This window comes from Delphinus delphis, chromosome 11, assembly GCF_949987515.2.
Source record: "Delphinus delphis chromosome 11, mDelDel1.2, whole genome shotgun sequence".
NCBI classification, from domain to species: domain Eukaryota; kingdom Metazoa; phylum Chordata; class Mammalia; order Artiodactyla; family Delphinidae; genus Delphinus; species Delphinus delphis.
In genome coordinates this window covers 39,358,866-39,386,041 of record NC_082693.1, presented here as the reverse complement: position 1 = coordinate 39,386,041, position 27,176 = coordinate 39,358,866, and the positions used below count along the sequence as shown (strand labels likewise).

General features: G+C 37.3%; 1 protein-coding gene across 1 annotated transcript in view; it reads right to left on the bottom strand.

Annotated features, from left to right (window-relative positions):
- The window catches only part of SPATS2 (spermatogenesis associated serine rich 2), a 75,990-nt gene that overhangs the window by 27,537 nt on the left and 21,277 nt on the right, over window positions 1-27,176 (bottom strand). Inside the window, exons 2-4 of the mRNA XM_060024716.1 lie at window positions 14,710-14,789; window positions 10,974-11,082; window positions 9,792-9,841 (exon numbers count right to left, since the gene is read on the bottom strand). Of these exons, the coding sequence (XP_059880699.1) occupies window positions 9,792-9,841; window positions 10,974-11,082; window positions 14,710-14,789 (239 nt within the window). The remainder of the gene's footprint in view (window positions 1-9,791; window positions 9,842-10,973; window positions 11,083-14,709; window positions 14,790-27,176) is intronic.

The window sequence follows — 27,176 nt, the reverse complement described above, 5'->3', positions numbered from 1 at the left end:
TGTGGGGCTCTATCAAGCAAACTAACATAGCATCGTGTAAACTGGAGAAGGGGAGGAGGGAAAGGGAAGAATGTTTGAAGAAATAATGGCTGAAAACTTCCCATATCTGGTGAAAGACATGACTGTAAACATCCAAGAAGCTTAATGAACTCCAAGAGACAGTGAGACACATTGTAATCAAACTTTCAAAAGATAGAGAATCTTGGGCTTCCCTGGTGGCGCAGTGGTTGGGAGTCCGCCTGCCGATGCAGGGGACGCGGGTTCGTGCCCCGGTCTGGGAGGATCCCGCATGCCACGGAGCGGCTGGGCCCGTGGGTCGTGGCCGCTGGGCCTGCGTGTCCGGAGCCTGTGCTCCGCGACGGGAAAGGCCGCAGCGGTGGGGGGCCCACGTACCGCAAAAAAAAAAAAAAAAAAAAAAAAAGATAGAGAATCTTGAAAGCAATAGAGAAGCTACTTGTCACACACAAGAGATCATCAGTGAGATTATGAGCAGATTTCTCATCAGAAACTTTGGAGGCAAGAAGGCAGATATAATCAAAGCGCTAAAAAAAAAACACCCGTCAACCCAGAATCCTATATGTGGCAAAACTGTCTTTCAAAACTGAGGGGTAAATTAAGACATTCACAGATAAACAAAAGCTGAGGGAGTTCATAACCACCAGACCTGCCCTGCTGGAAATGCTCAAGGGAGTCCTGTAACATGAAATGAAAGAACACTAGATGGTAATTTGAAGGCATATGGAGAAATAAAGAACTTGATAAAGGTAAAATACATGAGCAATTACAAAAGCTAGTATTATTGTAACAATGTTTTGTAACTGTACTTTTTGTTTTCTACATGATTTTAAAAGACTAATACATAAATAAAAACAACCAACTATCAGTTTAAAACCTAATATTACTGCAACTTTGGTTTGTAACTCCAGATCTTGTTCTCTACATAATTTAAGAGACTAATGCATTTAAAAGAATTATTAGTTTATATTTTTGGGCACACAATGTATAAAGATGTAATTTTGTGACATCAACAACCAAAAAGGGTGGGGATGGAGCTGTAAAGGAGCAAAAATTTTGTATGTTATTGAAGTTAAGTTGGTATAAATTCAATTAGAGTGTTATAACTTTAGGATGTTAAATGGAGTCCCCATGGTAACCATAAAGAAAATAGCTACAGCTTATACACAAAAGGAAACGAGACAGGAATTTAACCATTTCACTACAAAAAACTGATTAAACACACAAAAATACAGTAATGTAGAAAATGAGGGACAAAAAATCTAAAATCATTGAAAACAAACAGCACAATGAAAGAAGTCCCTCCTTATCAGTCATTACTTTAAATGCAAATGGATTAAACTCTATAATTGAAAGACTGAGAATGGCAGAATGGATAAAAACACACTATCTAACTATAGGCTGCCTACAAGAGACTCACTTTATATTCAAAATCACAAATAGATTGAAAGTGAAAGAATGGAAAAATATATTCCATGCAAATAGCAACCAAAAGAGAGCAGGGATGGCTGGACTAACATCAGACAAAAACAGACTTTAAATAAAAAAAGCTTACAAGAGACAAAGAAGGACATTACACATTAATAAAAAGTTCAATACAGAAAGAAGATTTAATAATTAGAAACATTTATGCACCTGACAGACCGAGACCATCAAAATATATGGAGCAAGGACTTCCCTGGTGGTCTAGTGGTAAAGAATCTGCCTTGCAATGCAGGGGACGCGGGTTCAATCCCTGGTCAGAGAACTAAGATCCCACATGCCAGGGGGCCACTAAGCCCATAAGCCACAAATACTGAGCCTGTGCGCCTCAACTAGAGAGCCTGCGTGCTGCAAACTACAGAACCCATGTGCTCTGGAACCCGCATGCCACAACTACAGAGCCCACCCACCCAGCCTGCATGCCACAACTAGAGAAGAGAAAACCCACACGCCACAACTAGAGAGAAGCCTGCGCGCCATAATGAAAGACCCTGCATGCCTCAACAAAGATCTCACATGCTGCAACTAAGACCTGATGCAGCCAAAAATAAGTAAGCAAATAAATAAATAAATAATAAATCTTAAAAAAATTATATATATGGAGCAAGAACTGACAGAATTGAAGGAAGAAATAGTTCTACAATAGTACTTGGAGACTTCAATACCCTACTCACAGTAATGGACAGAATAACTAGACAGAAGATAAGTAAAGAAATAAAGGATTTAAAGAATGCAACAGACCCAATAGATCTAACAGACATATACAGAACACTCTACCTAACAACAATAGAATACATATTCTTCGCAAGTGCACATGTGACATCTTCCAGGATAGATGATATGCTGGGGCACAAATGAAGTCTCGACAGATTTTAAAAGATAGGTATCATACAAAGTGTCTTCTCTGACCACAATGAGATAAATTTAGAAATCAATAACAGAAGGAAAGCTTGAAAATCTACGATACAGTGAAAATTAAACAACACATTTTAAAACAATGACTGGATCAAAGAAGAAATAACAAGGGCAATTAGAAAATACTTAGAGATAAGTGAAAATGAAAATACAATATACCAAAACTTACAAGCGGTGCTAAGGAAGAAATTTACAAATGCTTACATTAAAAACTAAGATCTCAAAAAAATAATAATAATAAAATAAAAAATAAACAACAACAAAAAAACTAAGATCTCAAATTAACAACCTAGCTTTACAACTTAAGGAACAAGGAAAAAAATAAATAAAAAGAACAAAGTAAACCCAAAGCTAGCAGAAGGAAGAAAATAACAAAGATTAGAGCAGAGATAAATGAAATAGAGAACAGAAAAGTAGAGAAAATCAATAAAAGCAAAAGCTGGTTCTTTGAAAAGATCAACAAAATTGACAAACATTTAGCTAGATGGACTAAGAAAAAAAGAGGAAGATTCAAATTATTAAAATAAGAAATGGAAGTGGGTACATTACTACCAATTCTATAGAAATAAAAAGGATTACAAGAAAATACTATGAACAATTGTATACCAACAAATTGTGTAACCTAGATGAAATGTTTAAATTCCTAGAAACACAAAACCTACCAATACTAAATCATGAAGAAATAGAAAATCTAACTAGTAAGGAGATTGAATCAGTAATCAAAAATTTCCTGACAAAGAAAAGTGCTGGACCCAATGGCTTCACTAGTGAATTCTACCAAACACTTATGCTTGTCAAACTTTAAAAAACAAAAACAAAACAAAACAAAAACTGGCTGAAGAGAAGGGAACATTATCTAACTCTTTCTATGAGGCCAGCATTACCCTGAGACTTAGCCAGACAAAGACACTACAAAGCAATATGCCTGGGCTTCCCTGGTGGCGCGGTGGTTGAGAGTCCGCCTGCCGATGTAGGGGACACGGGTTCGTGCCCCAGTCCGGGAAGATCCCACATGCCACGGAGCAGCTAGGCCCGTGAGCCATGGCCGCTGAGCCTGCACGTCTGGCTGGAGCCTGTGCTCCGCAACGGGAGAGGCCACAACAGTGAGAGGCCTGCGTACCGCAAAAAAAAAAAGCAATATCCCTTATGAACATTGATGCAAAAATTCTCAACAAAACAGCACCAAACCAAATTCAGCAGCATACTAAAAGGATTATACACCATGACCAAGTAGGATTTATTCCTTGAACACAAGAATGGTTCAACTTAAGGAAATCGATCAATGTAAAACACCATATTAACAGAATAAAGGGAAAAAAACCCCACATGATCATCTTAATTGATACAGAAAAAATATGTGACAAAATTCAATATCTTCTCATGATAAAAACACTAAAAAATGGGGATTAGAAGAAAACTACTTCAACATAATAAAAGCCATATATGAAGACCCACAGTGAACAATGGTCAAAGACTAGAGCCTTTCCTCAAAGATCAGGAACAAGGTAAGAATGCCCACTTTTGCCACTTCTATTCCACACAGTACTGAAAGTTATAGCCAGGGCAATTAGGAAAGAAAAAGAAATAAAAGACATCTAAGAGGGAAAGGAAAAAGTAAAATATGTTTGCAGATGATATGATCTTATACGCAGAAAACGCTAAAGATTACACACACACACACACACACACACACACACATACACAGTTAGAACAAATAGATAAATTCAGCAAAGCAGCAGGATACAATGTCAACACACAAAAATCAGTTGTACTTCTGGGGACTTCCCTCGTGGTCCAGTGGTTAAGAATCTGCCTTCCAATGCAGGGGACGTGGGTTCAACCCCTGGTCAAGAAACTAAGATCCTACATGCCGTGAGGCAGCTAAGCCTGCGCACTGCAACTACTGAGCCCACGCGCTCTGGAGCCCACGCACCACAACTAGAGAGAAGCCCGCACACCACAATGAAGAGCCTGCGCTCCGCGGTGAAAGATCCCATGTGCTGCAACGAAGATCCTGCATGCCACAACTAAGACCCAATGCAGCCTAATAAATAAATGAATAAATAAATAAATATTTAAAAATAAAAAAATATAAAAAATAAAAATAAGAAGTGGGGGCGAGACCAAAGAATCAAAAAAAAAAATCAGTTGTACTTTGATACATGAACTAACAATCTAAAAAGTAAATTACAAAATAAATCAATTTACAATAGCATCAAAATGAATAAAATACTTAGGAATTAAGTTAACCCAAGGAAGTGAAAGACTTGTACAATGAAAACTATAAAACACTGTGGACAGAAATTAAAGAAGACATAAATAAATGGAAACACATTACATGTTCATGAACTGGAAGACTTAATATTAAAATGTCAATACTACCCAAAGTGATCTACAGATTCAGTGCAATCCATATCAAAATCCCAATGATATTTTTTGTAGAAATAGAAAAACCCATCTTAAAACTCATATGGAATCTCAAGGGACCAAAACAATCTTGAAAAAGAAGACCTAGAGATTATCATACTAAGTGAAGTCAGACAGAGAAGGACAAATATCATATGATATTTCTTATATGTGGAATCTAAAATAATGATACAAATGAACTTATTTACGAAACGGAAACAGACTCACAGACATAGAAAACAAACTTACGGTCACCAAAGGGGAAAGGTGTGGGGAGCAGGGAGGGATAAATCAGAAGTTTGGGCTTAAAATATATACACGACTATATATAAAATAGATAACCAACAAGGACAGGAAACTACACTCAATATCTTGTAATAACCTACAATTGAAAAGAATCTAAAAAAGTATATGTGTGTGTGTGTATAACTGAATCACTTTGCTATATGCCTGAAATTAACACAACACTGTAAATCAACTACATTTCAATAAAAATTTTTTAAGAAAAGAAAAAGAGGAACAAAACAGGAAGACTTACACAACTTGATTTCAAAACTTACTACAAAGCTACAATAATCAAAACAGTGTAGTACTGGCATAAAGACAGACATATAGGGACTTCCCTGGAGGTCCAGTGGTTAAGACTCTGCCCTTTCACTGCAGGGGGAGCGAGTTCGATCCCTGGTCAGAGAACTAAGATGCCACATGCCGCACAGAGTGGCCAAAAAACTTAAAAAAAGAAAAAAAAAAAAAAAAAAGACAAACATATAGACCAATGGAATAGAATAGACAGCCCAGAAATAAACTCTCACATATATGCCCAAATGATTTTTGACAAGGGTGCCAAAACCACTCAATGGGAAAATGACAGTCTTTTCAACAAATAATGCTGGGAAAACTGGAATGTCCACGTGTAAAAGAACAAAGTTGGACCTTTACCTAAAACATTACACAAAAATTAACTCAAAATGGATCAAACATTTAAATGTAAGACCTAAAACAATAAAACTGTTAGAAGAAAATGATGTAGGACAAAAGCTTCACAATACTGGATTTGGAAATGATTTCTTGGATATGACATCAAAGGCACAGTTAACAAAAGAAAAAAACAGACAAATTGGACTTCATGAGAAAAAAGGCAACATACAGAATGTGAGAAAATATTTGCAAATCATATATCTAAGGGATTAATATCCAGAATATATAGAGAACTCTTAAAACTCAACAACCACAACAACAAAAACCACCTGATTAAAAAACAGGCAAAGGACTTGAATAGACATTTCTCCAAAGAAGATATACAAATGGTCAAACTCATGAAAATGCTCAATGTCACTCATCATAAGGAAATGAAAATCAAAACTACAATGAGATATCTCCTCATACTCATTAGAATGGCTATTATCAGAAAAAACAGAAAACAAGTGTTAGGCTGTTGATAAACTGGGACTCTTGTGCGCTGCTGGTAGGTATATAAAATGGTACAGCTGCTGTGGTTCCTCAAAAAATTAGAATTATCATATGATCCAACAATTCTGTTTTGGGCTATATACCCAAAAGACCTGAAAACAGGGTCTCGAAGACATATTTGTACATCCATTTATTCACAACAGCTAAAACATGGAAGCAACCCAAGTGTCCATTGATGGTTGAATGGATAAACAAAATATGATACATACATACAATGGAATATTATTCAGCCTTTAAAAGGAAGGAAATTCTCTAATATGCTACAACATGGATGAAACTTGAGAACATTACGCTAACTGAATAAGCTAGGCACAAAAAGACAATTACTGTATGATTTCACTTATATGAGTTATCTAAAGTAGTCAAAATTATAGAGACAGAAAGTAGAGTGGTGGTTGCTAGGGGCAGAAGGGAGGTGGGAATGAGACTTACTTTTTAATAAGTATAGAGTTTCAGTTTTATAAAATGAAAGTTCTGGAGATGAATATTTGAAAGATGCTAAGAGTAGATCTTAAGAGTTCTCATCATGACAAAAAAAAGTTTTTTGATACCATTATGGTGCTGAATGTTAACTAGACTTATTGTGGTGATCATTTCACAATACATATAAATAGTGAATCATTATACTGTACGCCTCAAACTAATATAATGTTATGTGTCAATTATACCTCGCTTTTTTTTTTTTTTTTTTTTTTTTTTGCGGTACGCGGGCCTCTCACTGTTGCGGCCTCTCCCGTTGCGGAGCACAGGCTCCGGATGCGCAGGCTGAGCAGCCATGGCTCACGGGTCCAGCCTCTCCGTGGCATGTGGGGTCTTCCCGGACCGGGGCACGAACCCGTGTCCCCTGCATCGGCAGGCGGACTCTCAACCACTGCGCCACCAGGGAAGCCCCCTCAAGTTTTCTTAAATTAATTTTTATTGGAGTATAGTTGATTTACAAAGTTGTGTTCGTTTCTGCTGTACAGCAAAGTTAATCAGTTATACATATACATATGTCCACTCATTTTTAGATTCTATTGCCATATAGGTCATTACAGAGTATTGAGTAGAGTTCCCTGTGCTATACAGTAGGTTCTTACTAGTTATCTATTTTATATATAGTAGTGTGTATATGTCAATCCAGTATGTTACCTCAATTTTTTTAAAAAAAGAAGTAAAATATAAACCCTTCGTTGGCATATTAGTCCAGATATTAACTTAGAATAAAAGTCAAAAACAAAAACAAAAAAGAAAAGGAGAGAGAGAGATCTGGAATGGTTAAGATGGTAAATTTTATATGTGTATTTTACCACAGTAAAAAAACATTTGGAAAAAAACTGCACTATAATATCATTTTTCAGCTACTGGATTAGCAAAGTTCAAAATGTTTCATAACACTGTAGGGTTGAGGGAATAAAGAAACAGGCATTTTCATATATCACTTGTGGGAGTGCAAAGTGGTACTCTCTCTATAGCAATCTGGTAATACTTATCAAAATTACAAATACATATACACTTTGACCCAGCAATTCCACTTCTAGGAGTTTATCCTAGGTGATACTAACACATGCAAAATGATATATGTACAAGGTTATTCACTGAAGTATTGTTAATAATAGCAAAGGGTTGCAAACAACCCGAATGTTGATCAATAAAGGAACGGTTAAGTAAGTTATGGTACATCTAAACAGTAGGATGAGTATACATTCATAAAAAAACCACGAAAGCTCTTTATATATTGACATGGAATAAGCTCCAAGATATATTACATGAAAAAGGAGCAAGCAAAGAGGAGAATATATACTCATATTTGCTTATATATACGTATAAAATATCCCATAAGATACATAAGAAATTGATAATACAGTTTGCCTCTGGTGTGTGGAACCAAATGGCTGGGAACTATCCCCAGGGATAAAGATGTTTCAGTATATTCACTTTTATAGCTTTGAATTTTGAGCCACATGAATATATTACCTATGCAAATACTAAAATTAAAACAAAAATCCTTTACCTTTTATTTTGTCAAACCACAGCTCTACTAGAAATACTTAATTCTATTTCTAAGGCTAGACTGACATGACTGAATTAATTTTACCCTAAACCCCTTTCATGGCCCTAACAGGAATACTAATGTAACGCTAGATATAATTTTTTCCTCTCCACAGCTCTCATCTCTCTTTCTCTTAAATACTTTCTCCCATGTGAACTGGCTGAGTTTTCATATCACTGTCCTATATATATAATACCTGTCCCAGTAACTGTTCATGGTTACATCCTATTGAACTAATCCCAGCAGTTAACTGAACTAGATTTGGGCGTTTGGGACTGCCAAACTGAAGCCATTTTTCTTTCTCCAAATTTTAAGAAATTTATGTCTCCAACACATACTTTTCCAGCTTCATGCATATCTCACATCACTAATAACCTATTATCCTGGGCCAATAAATTAATAAGCTGCTGTTCTCCAGAACACACACTCACGTTAGGTGAAAGCAATGGGAAGAAGTTAAGCAAACACTCAAAGCTACAGGTATGGAGAGCTTCAGGGGAATCTGTAGTAGTATTAAGTTCTTCTTAGAAAAAATTCTCAAGGGTCATTGGGGTCAGGCCTGGTTTAATCAATACTTAACAGAACTCCTAATGAAGTGATGTGGAGTCATCAAGAAAGTATTCCAGTACTCCAGCACTAACCTAATATAGACCCTAAAGAGATTTCATAGAGATACTTGATTGAAATTCACACTTCAAGCACTTCCTAAAGGAACCAGATTTAGAGTAAAGAGCTATGGGAAGCATTCTGAGGCCAGCTAGTATCCTTTGGGGAAAGCACTTTGGTTTTAAGTGGATAAGGAGAACTAATATGTTAGACACTGTATTAAGTACTTGCATTTGTTCATATTATTTTCCTATTTTAGAGATAAGCAAAATAAGGCACACTAAGGTTAAACAATATTCCCAGGAAATAAAGCCAGTAAGTAGTGAAAAAGGATATAAATCCAGTTCTGACTGACTCCACGGCCCAAGTGCCTTCTACCTCCCTGAATTGGACCATCAGACCCCTCCGCATAGCTAATAGTAGCAAAGCCCCTCTTTAGGCTTTAAGCCAAAGCTCATTAGTATCAGAGATCACAACACAAGTGGTCTGACCTAAGAAGCTGAACTATTTTAACTGACCTGTGATATGAATTATGTTGAAAACCGCTGGACTAGATCACTTTCTCTAGAGGACCTCTGCTTTCCTTGACATGCTCTCTAGTTTCACCCCTGCCTAATATTAATAATATTAATACCCTCTGCAATTGCACCATGGCAGAGTCATTCTGCTTCCTGCCCAAAATCACGTGGAGGAGATTGTGTGGTATTCTATGTACATAGCTGTGTTTCAGTGTCATAGAAGAAAACTTTTCTTAACCAGGGAAGCTGAAGATGCATATGTAAATCTTCCAAATATTTTGGCAGAGCTTAAATTTTTTTATAATACAAATATTGATATCACACTTCTAAATTTAATTCATTTTTACCTTTTTCTTGCCTGTTACTGTCCATTCTTTGAGTACTTCACTGGCACTACCTGTAAGAGAAACCAATTACATATTTCTTCTCCTACCACATGCATGCTCAAGCAGGAATTAGTGTCCCCGAATTTTGTAACTGCTGGAAAATCTCCAAAGTTCCCAATAGGAAAAGTTAAGGTTCAAGTCTCTAAGCTAATGTAATGAGATAAACATGTCATGCTTACCTTTTAGAATACCTGCCCATTTAGATTCCCCTTCTCCATTCAATTTCCTCAGTAAGTTCTTCCAAGAAGAGACTAATGTAGCCTGACCATTTTAAAGATTCTTTTATTTATATATCTTTGACCGAATACAAAGATGACTGGTTTCAGCCCAAGTACGGTATCCTCTCTCCTCCAGAAGATTACACACCACCTTAGCTACACTGTTTCAGAGAGAACTGTATACTACCCTAGACCCAAATACTAACATTATAAAGAAAACAGATGAAGACGAAGAAAAACCTTACAGTATTTGGACATGTTTATTCTATACTGGTAAATTCAGAAAAAGAGAAACGGGGAGACCTATTCTGATGTCGCTGTCACTGTTCCCTGATGCGATAGCTTTAGGCAGTTTTTCCCAAACAAGTTATGTGGAAAGAATTTTGTAAAACACTCCTCAACTCTATAAATCAGAAGGCTTGGCTAAGCCTACCATTTTTTGTATGGTAGATAAGGATACTCAAACCCATATATTTGAATCACTTGCCAGAGCCAGACTAAATGGTACTGGAGCATGAAAAAGAATGTTGAGTCCCTGAATCTGCCATCTGTGGCTGAGCTACTGGACCACTACTTTGTCATTGTCTCTTCAATTCTTATTACACCCAACTCCAATCAAGTCCCTTATACCACTGGCCACCTAATTTCTTCTTAACTACCATTAGAGAACGTTCTGAATAAAATGATGGAGTCTTCTCAGCTTGTCTCTTATTCCAGGTATTATATAGCTTATGAACGAATTACTTCTAGGGCTGAAATAGGGAGCTTTAAGAGATATCTTTAAAAATGGCATGGTATGTTATGTTATCATGGCGTCTGCTATATCATCTATGAAACACCAGATTGCCGAATGAATGTTATAGAATGCTGAAGCAACTTCTATTTGAACAAATACAAACTTATAAAAATATTGAGCTAGGATTACCTTCCATGAATGCTTGTACTGTTTTGTCCACACAATTATCAAAGTGCTGCAAAACCAGGATAATTTCATTGTTACTCTTATTGGGAACTATTGCACGTACTGCATTTATCTGGAAAAGAAGACAAGTTCATTTAATTCTAATATCAGTAGGTCAGTTGGAAACTGAGATCTCATACAGAGAATAACAGAAAGGGTACCATTTCATTTTTAACAAGATATATCACTCTTTAGTGTCAGTGTGAGTACATACAACCAACTCACTGGGAATGATTAATAGATGAGTGATAACAGTACATAAAAATTAATTTCAAAACTTAGAAAAGCAGAACATTTCTAGAAACAGATTTGTGCCAGGGGATTTCACTGGTGGCACAGTGGTTAAGACACCACGCTCCCAATGCAGGGGGCACAGGTTCGATCCCTGGTCGGGGAACTAGATCCCACATGCTTGCTGCAACTAAGAGTTCACATGTCACAACTAAGGAGACCGCATGCCGCAACTAAGACCCAGTGCAACCTAATTAATTAATTAAAAAAGATTTGTGCCAGATTTTGTTTCAAGAAAGGGTGGTTTAATTTAGGTATCAGGTATTAATTTAGCATCAACATTTCCTCATTTTTAGCAAACTACAGAGAAAGGTGGGAAGTTTAACGAACCACCAACAATAACAGATTTTTTTTTTTTTTGCGGTACGCGGGCCTCTCACTGTTGTGGCCTCTCCCGTTGCAGAGCACAGGCTCCGGACGCGCAGGCTCAGCAGCCATGGCTCACGGGCCTAGCTGCTCCGCGGCATGTGGGATCCTCCCGGACTGGGGCACAAACCCGTGTCCCCTGCATAGGCAGGCGGACTCTCAACCACTGTGCCACCAGGGAAGCCCAACAATAACAGATTTTTGTACAGCATTTTTCAAAACGTTTACTTCATATCATTTAATTGTATAATAATGCTTAAAGATAATTTAAATTATTATAAACTGTTTCAGGTATATAAAACATAATGAACACTCACTATATGAGAGCCAGTTTAATAAAATAAAATATATGCAACTGAAGTGCCCATGAAGTCTCTCCTAAACCCCATTTCCCTCCTCTCCACAGAGATCTCTACCTTGAACTTGGTGTTATTTTGATACATGTTTTTGTACTTTTATGATGTATGTATGTATCCACAGGTAATCCATATTACTGTTTTGCATTACATAAATATTATCATATCGTACATGTCTATATTCAATTTGTTTTTTCATGTAACAATTTTTTTAGATTTATTTTTCATGTTGATAAATGCATCTTATTCATTTATTTTAACGGCTACATAGCATTTCCATTGTATGAATATAGCTAATTTATTCATTCTCCTGTTGATGGACATTTACGTTCTTTCCAGTGTTTGGTTACTATGAAAAATGTTATAATAAATATTCCTATGCTTATGCTTACTTGCTGAATACTCAGTGCCTATGACAATGTTTAGCAAATTGTTAGTTTAAAAAAACAAAAAAAAAAAGGGTCTTCTGTGAACAGTGAGAGGATGCCTCTATTGTATATAACCACTAGTAGAATTCCTGAACAGTAGGGCATCTACAATTTCATTAGAAATGCCAAATTTCCCTTTAAAACAGGGAATTCCAATTTTGTCAGTTATTCCTAAGGTATTTTAAGGTATTTTATATCTTTTGAGATTAAAAATACTTTATAATAATTGCATATTCTATTTTCATTTTTGTATATCGATTTTATATCCAGCTATTTTGATGACTTCATTATTCCTAATAATTTGATGCTTTCTTGGTTCTTCTATGTAGACAAGAGTATTGTCTATAAATAACGGCAGTTTTTTTTTCTTCCTTTCTAATCCTTATAATTTTCATTTCTTGTCTTACTGCACAATGTGAAATTGGTTATTTTTTCAAGAAGACCTGATTCTTTTTGGTAGAAAGTGGTAGTTAGAAACCAAGATCTAAGAGCTAGGTGTGTTTATTGCTACCAGGGAGTCATTATTTCTAGGTCCTTTCAGTGGATAGAGCTAGGAAATTTTGTTTCTTACAACATAAGTTCATATATAATAATAAAAGTTCAAATATAGTATTAAAAGGTTTGGGTTGTTTTGTTTTTTTTGCGTGCCATGTGGCTTGCAGGATCTTAGCTCCCCGACCAGGGATCAAACCCAGGGCCTCTGCAGTGAAAGCACAGAGTCCTAACCACTGGACCACCAGGGAATTCCCCATCTATGCATTTAAAATGATGTATGTTATTTTTCATTCTGTATTTGTAAGCATTGTATATTAGAAATGTTTTCAGGGTATCTAGTCAGCCATACTGCTTGAAAAGGAAGTTCTTTTATAGACGAAGAGAAGTAAAGTATCTTGTTCAAGTAATTAGCAGAATCTGTATTAGAACCTAAGTCTTTCTTAGTACACTTGTTTTCATATCATTCTATACTTTTTTTGTTTCAGGCTTAATTGAACAATGATAAGGTTTAAAACCACACAAATGGGAAGGTATATAATCTATAATACAAAGAGGGCAAATTTGTAATATACATTTTTGAAATGAGCAAAAAACTTAGCACTGATCACTAGAAAATGGGCTTCAGGCAAAAATAACAGATTCAATGATAAAGGTAAAATTCTGATAACTTAAAATGTGAAAGTGTTTATATTACTGAACCAATATATATCTATGACTCCATAATCAACAATATACCTTTTAAATAAGACAGAGAACACACATAAAGCTTTTTTTTTTAGATGTTTTTCTCAGTATAGCTCATTAAGGGTTATATTACTAAAAACAACCTTTTCTTCCAAAGGTATATTACTTAGAAAATTTATTTCTCTTCTTGCTCTAAAGTCTCCTGGACTTAAAAATCCTCTTCAAGTGAAAGGGTCGATCCTGGGACTTCCCTGGTGGTCCAGTGGTTAAGACACCATGCTCCCAACGCAGGGGGCCCGGGTTCGATCCCTGGGCAGGGAACTAGATCCCACATGCATGCCGCAACTAAGAGTCTGCATCCCACAACTAAGAGTCTGCATGCTGCAACTAAAAGACCCCACGTGCCGCAACGAAGATCCCACGTGCTGCAACTAAGACCCGGCATGGCCAAATAAATAAAAATCAAAAAATAAAAATTGGGTTGTCTTAAAAAAAAAAAAGGGAAGATCCTACTCAGATTGTTCTTTAAAGAATGTTGCTAGGGTTTCCCTGGTGGCGCAGTGGTTGAGAGTCCGCCCGCCGATGCAGGGGACACGGGTTCGTGCCCCGGTCTGGGAAGATCCCACATGCTGCAGAGTGGCTGGGCCCGTGAGCCATGGCCGCTGAGCCTGCGCGTCTGGAGCCTGCGAGTCCGGAGCCTGTGCTCCGCAACGGGAGAGGCCACAACAATGAAAGGCCCGCGTATCGCAAAAAAAAAAAAAAAAAAAAAAAGAATGTTGCTAAATGAGATACACACTTAGCCATATAAATATTGTTATAATATTAATTAATTAATATTAAGATGTCTTCAAGAGAATTTAGAATAAATATATGTATATGTATACATGCAAAGCAAATTGCACGTATAGGCTCTGATTCCTCAAAACCTTCATGGTGGTTACTCTCTGATATACAGTGGCATTCATACAGTTTTGTTCTTAAAATTTCACTTTCTTAATGAGTTTGTATAGCCATTGATTTTATTAGTATCTAAATTTTAACAAAACATTCAAGTTTCTTATCCACAGTAACTAGTCATACCTTCTCTTTCATGTTCTCAAAAACTCCTCCCTGGGCCAGTACAGTATTGGACTGCAAATCAAAAATGAATCCTGATGAATCTGAAACAATGAGAAGGAAAAAATATATTCAACATGATCCAAAGCTAACACATAATCCATCCCATAAAATGGAAGGGCCAATACTAGCTGCTTTTCTCCCATAGACAGCTAACAAGAAGTTAGTTGTTATTTTGCAAATTCTATTATATAGATAACTGATAACGACATTTGCATTAAAATTATAAAATTAATTTTATTTTTATAGAAACTGTCACAGCTTGAGAAAAACACTAAGTACATCACCTATATTAGACTGTCCAGTAATCCTTGGTATCTTTGTTAACTATCTTATGTTAATTTAAAAGACCCTCTAAAGTAAAGTAGCTAGTAAATAGCTCCTCAAGGTAAAGTTTAATACTAACAAATATGAAAATGTGAGAGTGAGAGCTTCTGTGGCATTAATAATAACAACACATAAAAGTACTTTCCATCTTCCAGACTGCAACACACACACACCATGTTCTTAGACTATGAACTCCATGAACACATTTGTTTGTGTTCCCAATATAATACTTGATAAAGCAATGTACTTGAGTTTACATTACCAGCACAAATGGGAAAACTTAGTTCAATGTAAGTAATTACAGAAAAGAGTTTGGCTTCCCTGCACTTATAAAGAAGGCTATCTATGAATTTAATCAGTTTCTTTACCCGTGACTATATGATCAACAAATTACCTCAGCTTTAACACTTGACAACTTTGTTTTAATCTAATGAGATGCGATCCTAGGACATGGTTAGAGTGCTTCTCAAATTCTGATGTGTATATTTAACATCTGGGGAAATCTCCAGTTAAAATGCACGTTCTGATTCAGGAGTCTGGCGTGTGGCCTGAGGTTTTTACTCCCAAACGGTATCAACATTGCAGATCCATGCACCATACTTGGGAGTAGCTTGGGGGTTAGAATTTCAACAAAGCAAGTAAAAGGGGAAATTTTGAGAAAAGGGGTTGCTGTGGTCTGAATGTTTGTGTTCTCCCCTCCAAATTCATATATGAAATCCTACAGTGATGGTATTAGTAGGTGAGGCCTTTGGAGAGTGTCCTCATGAATGGGATTAGTGCTCTTTTTTTTTTTTTAAATTTTATTTACTTATGTGGCTGCGGTGGGCTCTTCCATGCGGAGTGCGGGCTCCAGAGTGTGAGGGCTCAGTAGTTGTGGCGCGTGGGCTTAGCTGCCCCACGGCATGTGGGATCTTACTTCTCTGACCAGGGTTTGAACCTGCGTCCCCTGCATTGGAAAGCGGATTCTTAACCACTGGACTACCAGGGAAGTCCCAGGATAAGTGCTCTTATAAAAAAGATTCTACAGAGTTCTCTAGCCCCTGCCACCATGTGAGGACACAATGAGAAGTCTGAAACCCAGAAGAAGGCACTCACCAGACCGTGGTGGCACTCTAGTCTCAGATTTCCAGCCTCTAGAACTGTGAGAAGTAAATTTCTGTTGTTTATAAGCTACCCAGTCTGTGGTACTTTGTTACAGCAGTCTGAACGGAATAAGATGGGGGTATAAAAAATACAGTAACATACTAGTGCGCTTTCCAAATTCTTTTACTATTATTTCAGATTTTTAAAAAAAATTTTTTAACATCTTTATTGGAGTATAATTGCTTTACAATGGTGTGTTAGTTTCTGCTTTATAACAAAGTGAATCATCTATACATATACATATATCCCCATATCCCTTCCCTCTTGTGTCTCCCTCCCTCCCTCCCTATCCCACCCCTCTAGGTGTTCAGAAAGCACCGAGCTGATCTCCCTGTGCTATGGGGCTGCTTCCCACTAGCTATTGGTTCTACATTTGGTAGTGTATATAGGTACATGCCACTCTCTCACTTTGTCCCAGTTAATTAAAGCCTCTTTTACAGCTCAGTTGTTATCCTGTGTTTTAAAATACCTCCTAGTTGCTGTGGAAGACTGATAATTATAAGTTAGAATGATAACAATATTTTGGTACTAAAAGTGGAAAAGAGGATATGAATAGAGCCAATGTCATTCAAAGAGAAACTATGTTTGCCAATTACCATTGAACTGTGAATTAAGTTAGATTTAACCTCTGTAATACTGGCAGTATCATGATTGTTCCCTGAATGAAAAATCAGGTCACATTTACACAAACTCAGTATTTAAAGCCTGAGTTTTCCAGATGACGACATAATATGGTTAACTCCCAATTATCTTTATTAATTGAAAAGAGACACAGTACAGATAAAAATCTTATATAGCCAAAATACTAGTACCCAGCAACCTTCTCAGAACTGCTTTAGGTTATCCAGATGATATAACCTGACAGTTGTAAGTGCAGATGACCCTTGAACAACATGGGTTTGAACCGCCTGGGGCTACTTATACACAGATTTTTTTCAACAGTAAATACTACAGTACTACACAATCTGCGGTTGGTTGGATCCACAGATGCAGAACTGTGGACACTGAGGCCCAATTGTAAGGATTTTCCACTGCACTTGTGGGTCAGCACCCCTAACCCCCATGTTGTTCAAGGGTCAACTGTACTCTCTCCCAAAGACACAGTAATGAGCACTGAGATGATACAAAGGACATCAGTAATCTTACTAAGGAATCAAACCACCAATCTCTTTTAGGGAAAAGAGGGGATACTTAAGGTAAAACAGCATTTTGGAATCTATATTTAAATGAACTATTCGTATTTCTAATTTCTACATCATCTAACACTTTTTATTTTTTTTTCCTTTAACAACATGCTAGATGAAACCAAGTGCAAGGAAAACAAAGGGTAGTTCTGCAAACACCTTCAGTTACTGCCCCCTCAAATTAGCATAAGTATTATTAGGGTTTATTTGGCATACCAGTTAGGATAATGATTAAAAATACATAAAGCATAAGAACCTAGGGGCAGGACAGGAATAAAGACACAGACGTAGAGAATGGGCTTGAGGACATGGGGAGGGGGAAGGGTAAGCTGGGACGAAGTGAGAGCGGCATGGACATATATACGCTACCAAATGTAAAACAGATAGCTAGTGGGAAGCAGCCACATAGCACAGGGAGATCACCTCGGTGCTTTGTGACCACCTAGAGGGGTGGGAGAGGGAGGGTGGGAGGGAGACGCAAGAGGGAGGAGATATGGGGATATATATATATATATGCATAGCTGATTCACTTTGTTATAAAGCAGAAACTAACACATCATTGTAAAGCAATTATACTCCAATTAAAGATGTTTAAAAAAAAATACATAAAGCAGCTGTTTCAGTCAGGATCCCAGCAGGAAACAAACAGCACACTTAGACTGGGAAATCTGAAGAGTTTAATGAAGGGACTATTTTCGAAGGTGCTGGTAGGGAGTAGGGAAACCACAAGATAGAGCACAGTACTCCTTGGCTAATAATAGCAACGTATATTGCTACTGGAGGTTTTAAAGAAGGTAAGGAGGGAGCAATTACTGGAACCCAGAGAGAGCAGGCTCTTTCATCTTTGTTTCATCTGGTGTGGAGACAGCCACAGGATAATAGTCCTTTAGTCAAAGGACACAGTAAGCCCACAGTGACCCCTCAGGGAAAGATTGGGGGAACAGATACTCCTACCTCACTCTCCTCCTTGCCTCTGGTCTCCTGTCTATGCTGCCCAATAGCCAAACTCAACCAGAAGCCCAAGGGCAAGAAACCTGTAGTCTGACCTGTAGTCTGTACAAGTCAGCCTCCCAGGGCACAAATGCCCATTTTGTATTTATATTCTAAATCATGAGTTCGCCAAAAAGGGCAGCAATAATTTAACATCTTAACTTGTCTATTCACCAGCTAATATTGCCTCTTTTTACTTAAACCAACAACTCAAGTAGATTCAAAACCCTGCTTCAATGAACTGGAGCTTAAGTGCCTCTCAACATGACAGGGAAAGTCATTTTTAATTCCCACCAACAACATTTAGTGATTTAACGATTCTCTTATTTTTTCATGCAAAGAAAGCCTAAGATTTACTTAATTCCATTGGTAGGAAATAAGGCAGGGTCTCATCCTTTTATAACTACTCTATGATAGAAGGTCATGTATATTCTATCAGAAATAAATTTTTAAAGAAAAAAAAAATGAAGTTAGGGCTCCCCTGGTGGCGCAGTGGTTGAGAGTCCGCCTGCCGATGCGGGGGACACGGGTTCGTGCCCCGGTCCGGGAAGATCCCACACACCACGGGGCAGCTGGGCCTGTGAGCCATGGCCGCTGAGCCTGCGCGTCTGGAGCCTGTGCTCCGCAACGGGAGAGGCCACAGCAGTGAGAGGCCCACGTACAGCAAAAAAAAAAAAAAAAAAAAATGAAGTTAAATACTATACTCTGGCAAGATTCATAAAGGATATGAGGAACCCTTGACACTGAGCTTTCTTATTATCATTTATCTCATTCTATCAGGAACCATCTCACAGGTTTCTTGGAATTATTTCAAATAGCACAGATTTAGGAACATTTTGGGAAAAGTATACTATTTATAGGATCACTGACATATCTGTAAATATTGCAGGCTTTGTTATTGTTTTCACTGCCTTCAAAAATCAGGCAAAAGTTATGTCAATGAGGATAACATAGAAATATCTGACTATCACATATATCAAACCAGACTTGAGCAAGTTTTTTTAAAAATTGAGGTATACGGGAGGATCCCACAAGCCGTGGAGCGGCTGGGCCCGTGAGCCCTGGCCGCTGGGCCTGCGTGTCTGGAGCCTGTGCTCCGCAACGGGAGAGGCCACAACAGTGAGAGGCCCGCGTACCGCAAAATAAATAAATAAATAAAATAAAATTGAGGTATAATTGACATATATGTAACTTTATATTATGTAGTTTCAGGTATATAGCATAATGATTTGATATTTGTATATATTGTGAAATGATCACCACAATAAGTCTAGTTAACATCCATCACCATACATAGTTAGAATTTTTTTCTTATGGTAAGAACTTTTAAGATACACTCTCTCAGCAACTTTCAAACAAGCAATACGGTATTATTAACTATAGTCACCATGCTGTACATTACAGTCCCAGGACTTATTTATTTTATAACTGGAAGTTTGTACCTTTTGACCCCCTTTACCCATTTGGTCCTCCCCCAACCCCCCATCTTTGGTAACCACCAATCTGTTCTCTGTATCTATGAGCTCTTTTATTTTCAAATTTTAGATCCCACATTTATGTGAGATCATACGGTTTGTCTTTCACTGACTTATTTCACTTAGCATAATGTCCTCAAGGTCCATCCATGTTGTCACAAATGGCAAGATTTTCTTTTTTATGGCTGAATAATATTCCACTGTAATATATACACCACATTTTCTTTATCCATTCATCCATCAATAGACACTTAGGTTGTTTCCATATCTCAACTACTGTAAATCATGCCACAATGAACATGGGGGTACATGTGTCTTTTCGAGTTAATGTTTTTGCTTTCTTTGGATAAATATCCAGAAGTGGAATTGCTGGATCATATGGTAGTTCTATATTTAATATTTTGAGGAACCTCCATACTGTTTTCCATAGTGGCTGTACCAATTTACATTTCCACCAACAGTGCACAGAGTTCCCTTTTCTCCACATCCTGGCCAACACTTGTTATTTCTTGTCTTTTTGATAATAACCATTCTAACAGGTGGGAGGTGATATCACATTATGGTTCTGATTGCATTTTCCTGATTAGTGATGTTAAGCACCTTTTCATGTACCTGTTGGCCATCTATCTGTATATCTTCTTTGTAATTGAACACATATCTCAACCAACTTTGAAACATAGTCTAATTCTGTTTTTAATTTATAATTTAACCTGAAGACCATATTGTATTCAATGTTTCATAATTAGTTTGGTTAAAATGTCTGATTATTCACAACTCTCAGGATGGAAGGAAGAAAGGCAGGCAGGCAGGCAGGCAGGCAGGAAGGAAGGGAAGGAGGGAGGAAAGGAACAAAGGAAGAGAGAAAACAGTATTCGTGAGGATGTGGAGAAACTGGAACCGTCATACCTTGCTGGTGGGAATGTAAGATGGTATAGCTGCTGTGGAAAGCTATATGGTGACTCCTTAAATACATAATTAAAGATAGAATTATCATATGATACAGCAATTCCACGTCTGGGTATACACACAGAAAACTGAAAGCAGCAACTTGAACAAATATTGGGTTGGCCAAAAAGTTCATTCGGCTAGTGAATACATTGTTCAATAAAATTCTTGGTGAAGATGAAAAATGTGTCTTTTAGTTTTACTTAAACCCGAACGAACTTTTTGGCCAACCCAATATTTGTATACCCATGTTCATACCAGCATTATTCACAATAGCCAAAAGGTAGAAGAAACAAAATGTCCATCATCAGATGAATGGATAAAGAAAATGTGGTGTGGGGCTTCCCTGGTGGCGCAGTGGTTGGGAGTCCGCCTGCCAATGCAGGGGACACAGGTTCGTGCCCCGGTCTGGGAAGATCCAACATGCCGCAGAGCGGCTGGGCCCGTGAGCCATGGCCGCTGAGCCTGTGCGTCCGGAGTCTGTGCTCCGCAACGGGAGAGGCCACAACAGTGAGAGGCCCTCGTACTGCAAAAAAAAAAGAAAATGTGGTGTGTATATATATACACAATGGAATATTATTCAGCATTAAAAAGGAAGGAAATTCTGACACATGCTACAACATGGATGAAGCCTGAAGATATTATGCTAAGTGAATTAAGCCAGTTACAAAAGGACAAATACTGTATGATTCCACTCATATGAGGTGACTGGAGAGTCAAATTAAAAGAAGGGAAAGTAGAATGGTGGTTGCTATGAGCTGGGGAGGAAGGGGGAAAGCAAGATCTTGTTGAACAGATAACAGAGTTTCAGTTTTGCAAGTTGGAAAAGTGTGGAGATGGACAGTGGTGATGGTTGCAGAGCAGTGTGAAAATATGCCACTGAACTGCACACTTAAACATGGTTAAAATAGTAAATTTTATGTCATGTAAATTTTATCACAATTTAAAAAAATTTAAGTTCTAATTATAAAGAATGTTAAGAAAAGAAAATAGCATTGTTTTCTAATGTAAAATTTTAAATGTAAGGATCCCTTACTGAGATTCCAAATTAATCTCTGCAAAAAATATTTGGTAAGCACCTACCATGAGCCAAGCTAGGCATTGAGGATACATTGGCAAACAAGACGTCTATGGTTCCTGCTCTGAGTTTTATAGTCTAGTGCAAGAGACCAGTAAAAATAAACAATCTCTCTAATAATGATAGCAACTATGCATAGCTTATTAAATTGCACAGTACTAAATACATATACTAGATGCCCACCATAACACTATTTTGAGGCAGAGATTTTTTTTTTTTTTTTGGCTGCGTTGTGTCTTCGTTGCTGCACGTGGGCTTTCTCTAGTTGTGGTGAGCGGGGCTACTCTTTGTTGTGCTGCATGGGCTTTTCATTGCGGTAGCTTCTCTTGTTGCGGAGCACAGGCTCTAGCCAAACGGGCTTCAGTAGTTGTGGCACGTGGGCTCAGTAGTTTTGGCTTGCGGGTTCTAGAGCGCAGGCTCAGTAGTTGTGGCCCACGGGCTTAGTTGCTCCACGGCATGTGGGATCTTCCCAGACCAGGGCTCGAACCCCTGTCCCCTGCATTAGCAGGCAGATTCTTAACCACTGAGCCACCAGGGAAGCCCAAGGTGGAGATTGTTGAAAGCTTTACTATTTAGGGTCCTACCTAAAAAGATTTAGCAGAGCTAATATTTTAAGGCGCGGTAAGGCTCTTTGAAAGTACTAAAGTGAATTAAATCTGATTATCAATGAGAAGATTGTTTCCTTCATGGAAAAGTCTGTTCCCCCAAATTCCAGGCTGCTTACAGTAGAGAGAAGCATAGAGGGGGCTCAACCCAGACATGGAGTAAGTCTAAGGATTCTTACAGGGGCTAATGCATTTGTGTCTTTGAATTTAACAACTAAAAACTCATGGTTTTAGATTGTTTATGTATTTTTTTTATTGACATGATGGCAAATTATTATATTATCCAATCTGACAAGTGAGGAGAAAGGTGGAAATATAATCCCTTCCAGAATACCTTCTCTTCACTTTACAATGATGAGAAAAGTCAGTCATGGTACTATTCTTTACCCAAACTCATACAGTAAGAAACCTACTGCAGAACCAAGGACAGAGTCCAAGTTTTATGCTACACACAAAGTGCCACAACTCATCAAATATACTAGTTCTCAAGTTGCCATTATTTTAACTAAAAGGTGGTATATCACCTTTCTTCTGAGGATCTCAGATTTTTGTTATTACTCACTGATGTTCCTCCTACATACATGAAACAAGTTGGATTACAAAATTATTCACATTTCACCATGGCCAAAGACAGGCCATACAGTTAAGAGCCAATTAAGTGCGGGTAAGCCCAGAGGTGAAGAACCCTAGACATACAGATAACCTAACAAGTGTGATGATAACTTGTCATATTTTCCCAAACTGTATCAACTTCCTTTTAAAAATTAAAAAGCAAACTCAAAAGCAGAGGCTAAGTGCCAGAAGTGGTATCTCATGAACAATTAAACAATCTGAAGTTCTCCTTTAGACTGAACACAGCCAGTACTCAGCCACCTAAAAGAAGATAACTAGTCTCTTGCAATTGCTTTTTTTGAAAAATTTGCCAATTTTGAGAATAATCCACATATAAATCACCCTTAAAATTACAAGTGGAGTTCAGTTTCTTCATGGGCACTAATGGCAAACATAGGGACAGGGGTTATGTTGCACAAATGTGAGTGCAAGGAAAAGAAAGTTATTGTCACAGGCACTACTAGCTAAAGCCTAGAGTGTATTCACAACTTCAAAACTGAAGATGCCACCAACTTCAGTTTCCTAGGTGGTAATTCTCTCTTCTGTCAATTTACCTTCTAAGCTTAGAAGAATTATGACTGTTTTGGTAAGAAATAAGATACTTATTTAAAAAGGGGGGATATGTGTAAATAAAGGGGATTCAGGCTTAAAAGGGAAGCAAATCAGAGATGAGAAATTTAGAAAGGCAACTATGTCAAAATGCCATTTTGTAAGATTTCTAGTTTGCTTTAAGTAATTCTACTATAGTACACTAGTGTAGCTTTCTGAAATGCTAGCACTTTTATATGTTTAGTTGTTTAAAAGTTATTTAAGAAAGCTCCATCCTAGTTGCCAGTCCTCTTAGTAGGTTGTAAGGAGTCTCATCGATTGGTCTTCCTAGCCATTTCGGATGACTAATGTGGCTTCAGTGTCCAGAAAAATCCACACTTCAACTACCAATCAATCTGCTAAGTAGGTCTTCAATGAAAGAAAGCAGCCTTTTATCTTCCTGTTGCTTCTGCTTTCACTTGTCATCTAGTGTTTTTTCCTTTTCTGGCCGCACTGCGCAGCTTGTGGGATCTTAGTTCCCCAACCAGGGACTGAATCTGTGCCCTCGACAGTGAAAGCGCGGAGTCCTAACCACTGGACCACCAGGGAATTCCCTTGCCATCTAGTCTTAAGAGCTGATTAAATTTTTTCTTTACTTTGCTCCTTTGAGTGCTTCTTCAGCTACATTCTGAAGTACGTTGTGCCTCTTTTTATAGACAAAGCGCTTACACTGGGAAATTTCCTAACATCTAGAATAAGTTCTGATTTTTCAAGGCAGAGCTTGATGGGAAGTCACGGGTTTTATTATGCAAGCAATTAAACCCTACTTTCCTCTCACCAATAGATCTTCCCAGGTTTCACGCAGATGCAACAGAATAAGCTTCTATTTTTTAAGTTCCAAAAGTTCTTGAGTGTCTCATTATTTAAAAGGTTCGATGGTTGAATGGTAGATAGGAAATTCAGGCCACGTTTCAAAACTGTCTTAGTAACGTATTCTAGAGAATAGCCAGGAGACAATGATATTGATTTTAATGCCAAACTTCTTCTGTCTCAATGCCATCTCTCATTAGTCTGAAATTAGTTCTCCCACATGTGAAATAAAATGCATAAGTAAAAAAAATTATTTCCTACTCCACACTGTCCTTCAGATTCTCAGAATTCTGCCAGCTGTTTCAAAAAAGAAACTCAATTTCACAAGTCAAAAAAATTTAAAGCACTTAAAAACTGTGATTTTTTTTAAAATAAAGAACTCAAATCTTTAATTACTAAGATCAGTACATGTTATTTGCTCATTCTAGATTATCTCCGAGTTAATGTTTTATATGCAAAACTCTGTATGTAGTTCCAGGGATGACATGAATTCAAATAGTTACTTCGAAAATTATGAAGCCACGTGATGATTATTTTGATATCTGTTTACAGCCAACTTTCAAGGCTTTTTTTAAGGAAAGCGGCACTAAAATAGAATAAAAAGTAAAATATCTAGTTAAGACCTTCTTTATTTCCAAGCAGTGAGAAGGACGGACTGAGTTTTACCTTTCTACTTGTTAATCTCTCCCAGCCTTTTGTGAAAGGAAGAAATAAATTGTGATGTGGCTAAAAGATGAACAGCCAGTAAAAACGGGGGTGGCGGGGGGAGAATCAAGGAAACTAGATAATCTAAAAAGCAGAAAGTCAGTCTGCGAATAAATCAAGTCTTCTAATATGCCTCTGTGTGAGCTGAGTCTGAAGAAAAACATTAAGTCTGAAGAAAAACATACTTTCCACTGCTAAGGGCCTATATGCAGTCTCTTACAAGTCAAACCCTCTTTTTAGGTTCCACTAATATTTCTCTGTTTAATGGATCTTCTATGTTATGGGATCATTACTCTTGGATGTCCTTACAATATATACCATAGTTCTGGGCTTATTTCGTGCACTGGGTGAGTTGAATGCATAGGTTTTTATTTTTGTTTTTTAAATTCTTTCCTATTCCTCATGGTCTTTCAGATTCTCAAGAATTCTGCCAGCTAATCCAGGAAAGAAACTCAATTTCATTAAGTCAAAAAAATTAAAACACTTATGAACTGTGATATTTAAAAGTAAAACAAACCTTCAAATACTAAATCAGTGCACACTAGCTGGCAGAATTCCTGAGAATCTGAAGGAGAGTAAGGAGGAGCGATTTTTTTTTTTAACTGCATTTCATTTCATATGTGGTAGAACTAATTTCAGTTTAGATCTGAGAGATATTCTGTTTGTCATTATAAAAGACTTTGCTTTGCATGTTCCTTCTAGTACTGTAAAACAGTGACTGTCTTCCCTCTCCACCCCATCTCATCCCCCTTGCTTCAAAGTACAGAAATGAACAAGGCAATCCTAATTGCATGCTTCTGTCTCCAACAAAACGATGACTTTTCTCATAATACACAGCACCGCAAAATCTGTTACTCTTCATTCATTAACCTTCACGCAAATAAGAATTAAATCTGTCAGCTTTTCTTTCCTAAACTGACTTATGGATCAATAATCTACTTTGTTTATAAATATTTCTATTTCTAAATAGTTGCTACAATTATCACAAAGTGGACACTAGCTTTTAAGCATTATACTTGTGAATGTAAGAAACATGCTACCTAAATAGCACGCTTGTTTAAACCCATTCTACCTTAATGAAGTGTCTTTAAAAAAATTTTATTGTGAAATATATGGAATTATTACCTATGAAATTACAATTATAGAATGGAATACTTTATGTGTATGTGCATTTACAGTGTACACACACATAGAAGTATTACAGCTTGATCATTTACCACAAAATAAACATCCAAATACTATTACCCCAGTTAAGAAATAAAACGCTAGTACCTGAGAAGTCCTCCTTATGACCCCCTTCATCATTATCTCCTCCCATCTGCCAAAGGTAACCACGCTCCAAACTTCTTTTCTTTATAGTTGACACCGCCTAAGCACATTTGACTAAATATTAGGGTATAGTTTTACTTTTAAAAGGAATAATTCCGTACATATTTTATTTTTGGTGCATGACTTGTTTTGCTCAACACTGTAAGATCATGTGTGTTCTTGCAAGTAAATGTAGTTTGTTCATTTTCTTTGTTAAAAGTGTTTCATTGTATGAGTATGCCATGGTCTGTTTATCTATCCTGCTAGTAATGGACAAGTGGGTCGCTTCCAGTTTTGGGACAATACAATCAACACTGTTTTGAATATTCTTGTACAAGTCTCTTGGTGTACCTGGAAATGCATTTCTCTTGAGTATACCCAGGAACAGAAGTTAAGTCATAGGGTATGCATATCTTCAGTTTTAATACATAATATCAAAAAGTTTTTCAAAGTAGCTGCACAAATTTAATCTTCCACTAGAGGTTTTTAAAAACTTCTACTGCTCCACATACTCACACTCTTGGCACTGTTACTCTTTTTAATTTTAGCCTTACTAGTGCAAGAGTAGTAGTATCTCACTACTACTGGTTTCAATTTGCATTTCATTCATTTATAAAGAGACTCGGTGCCTTTATATATGTTATTAGCCGTTTTAATACTC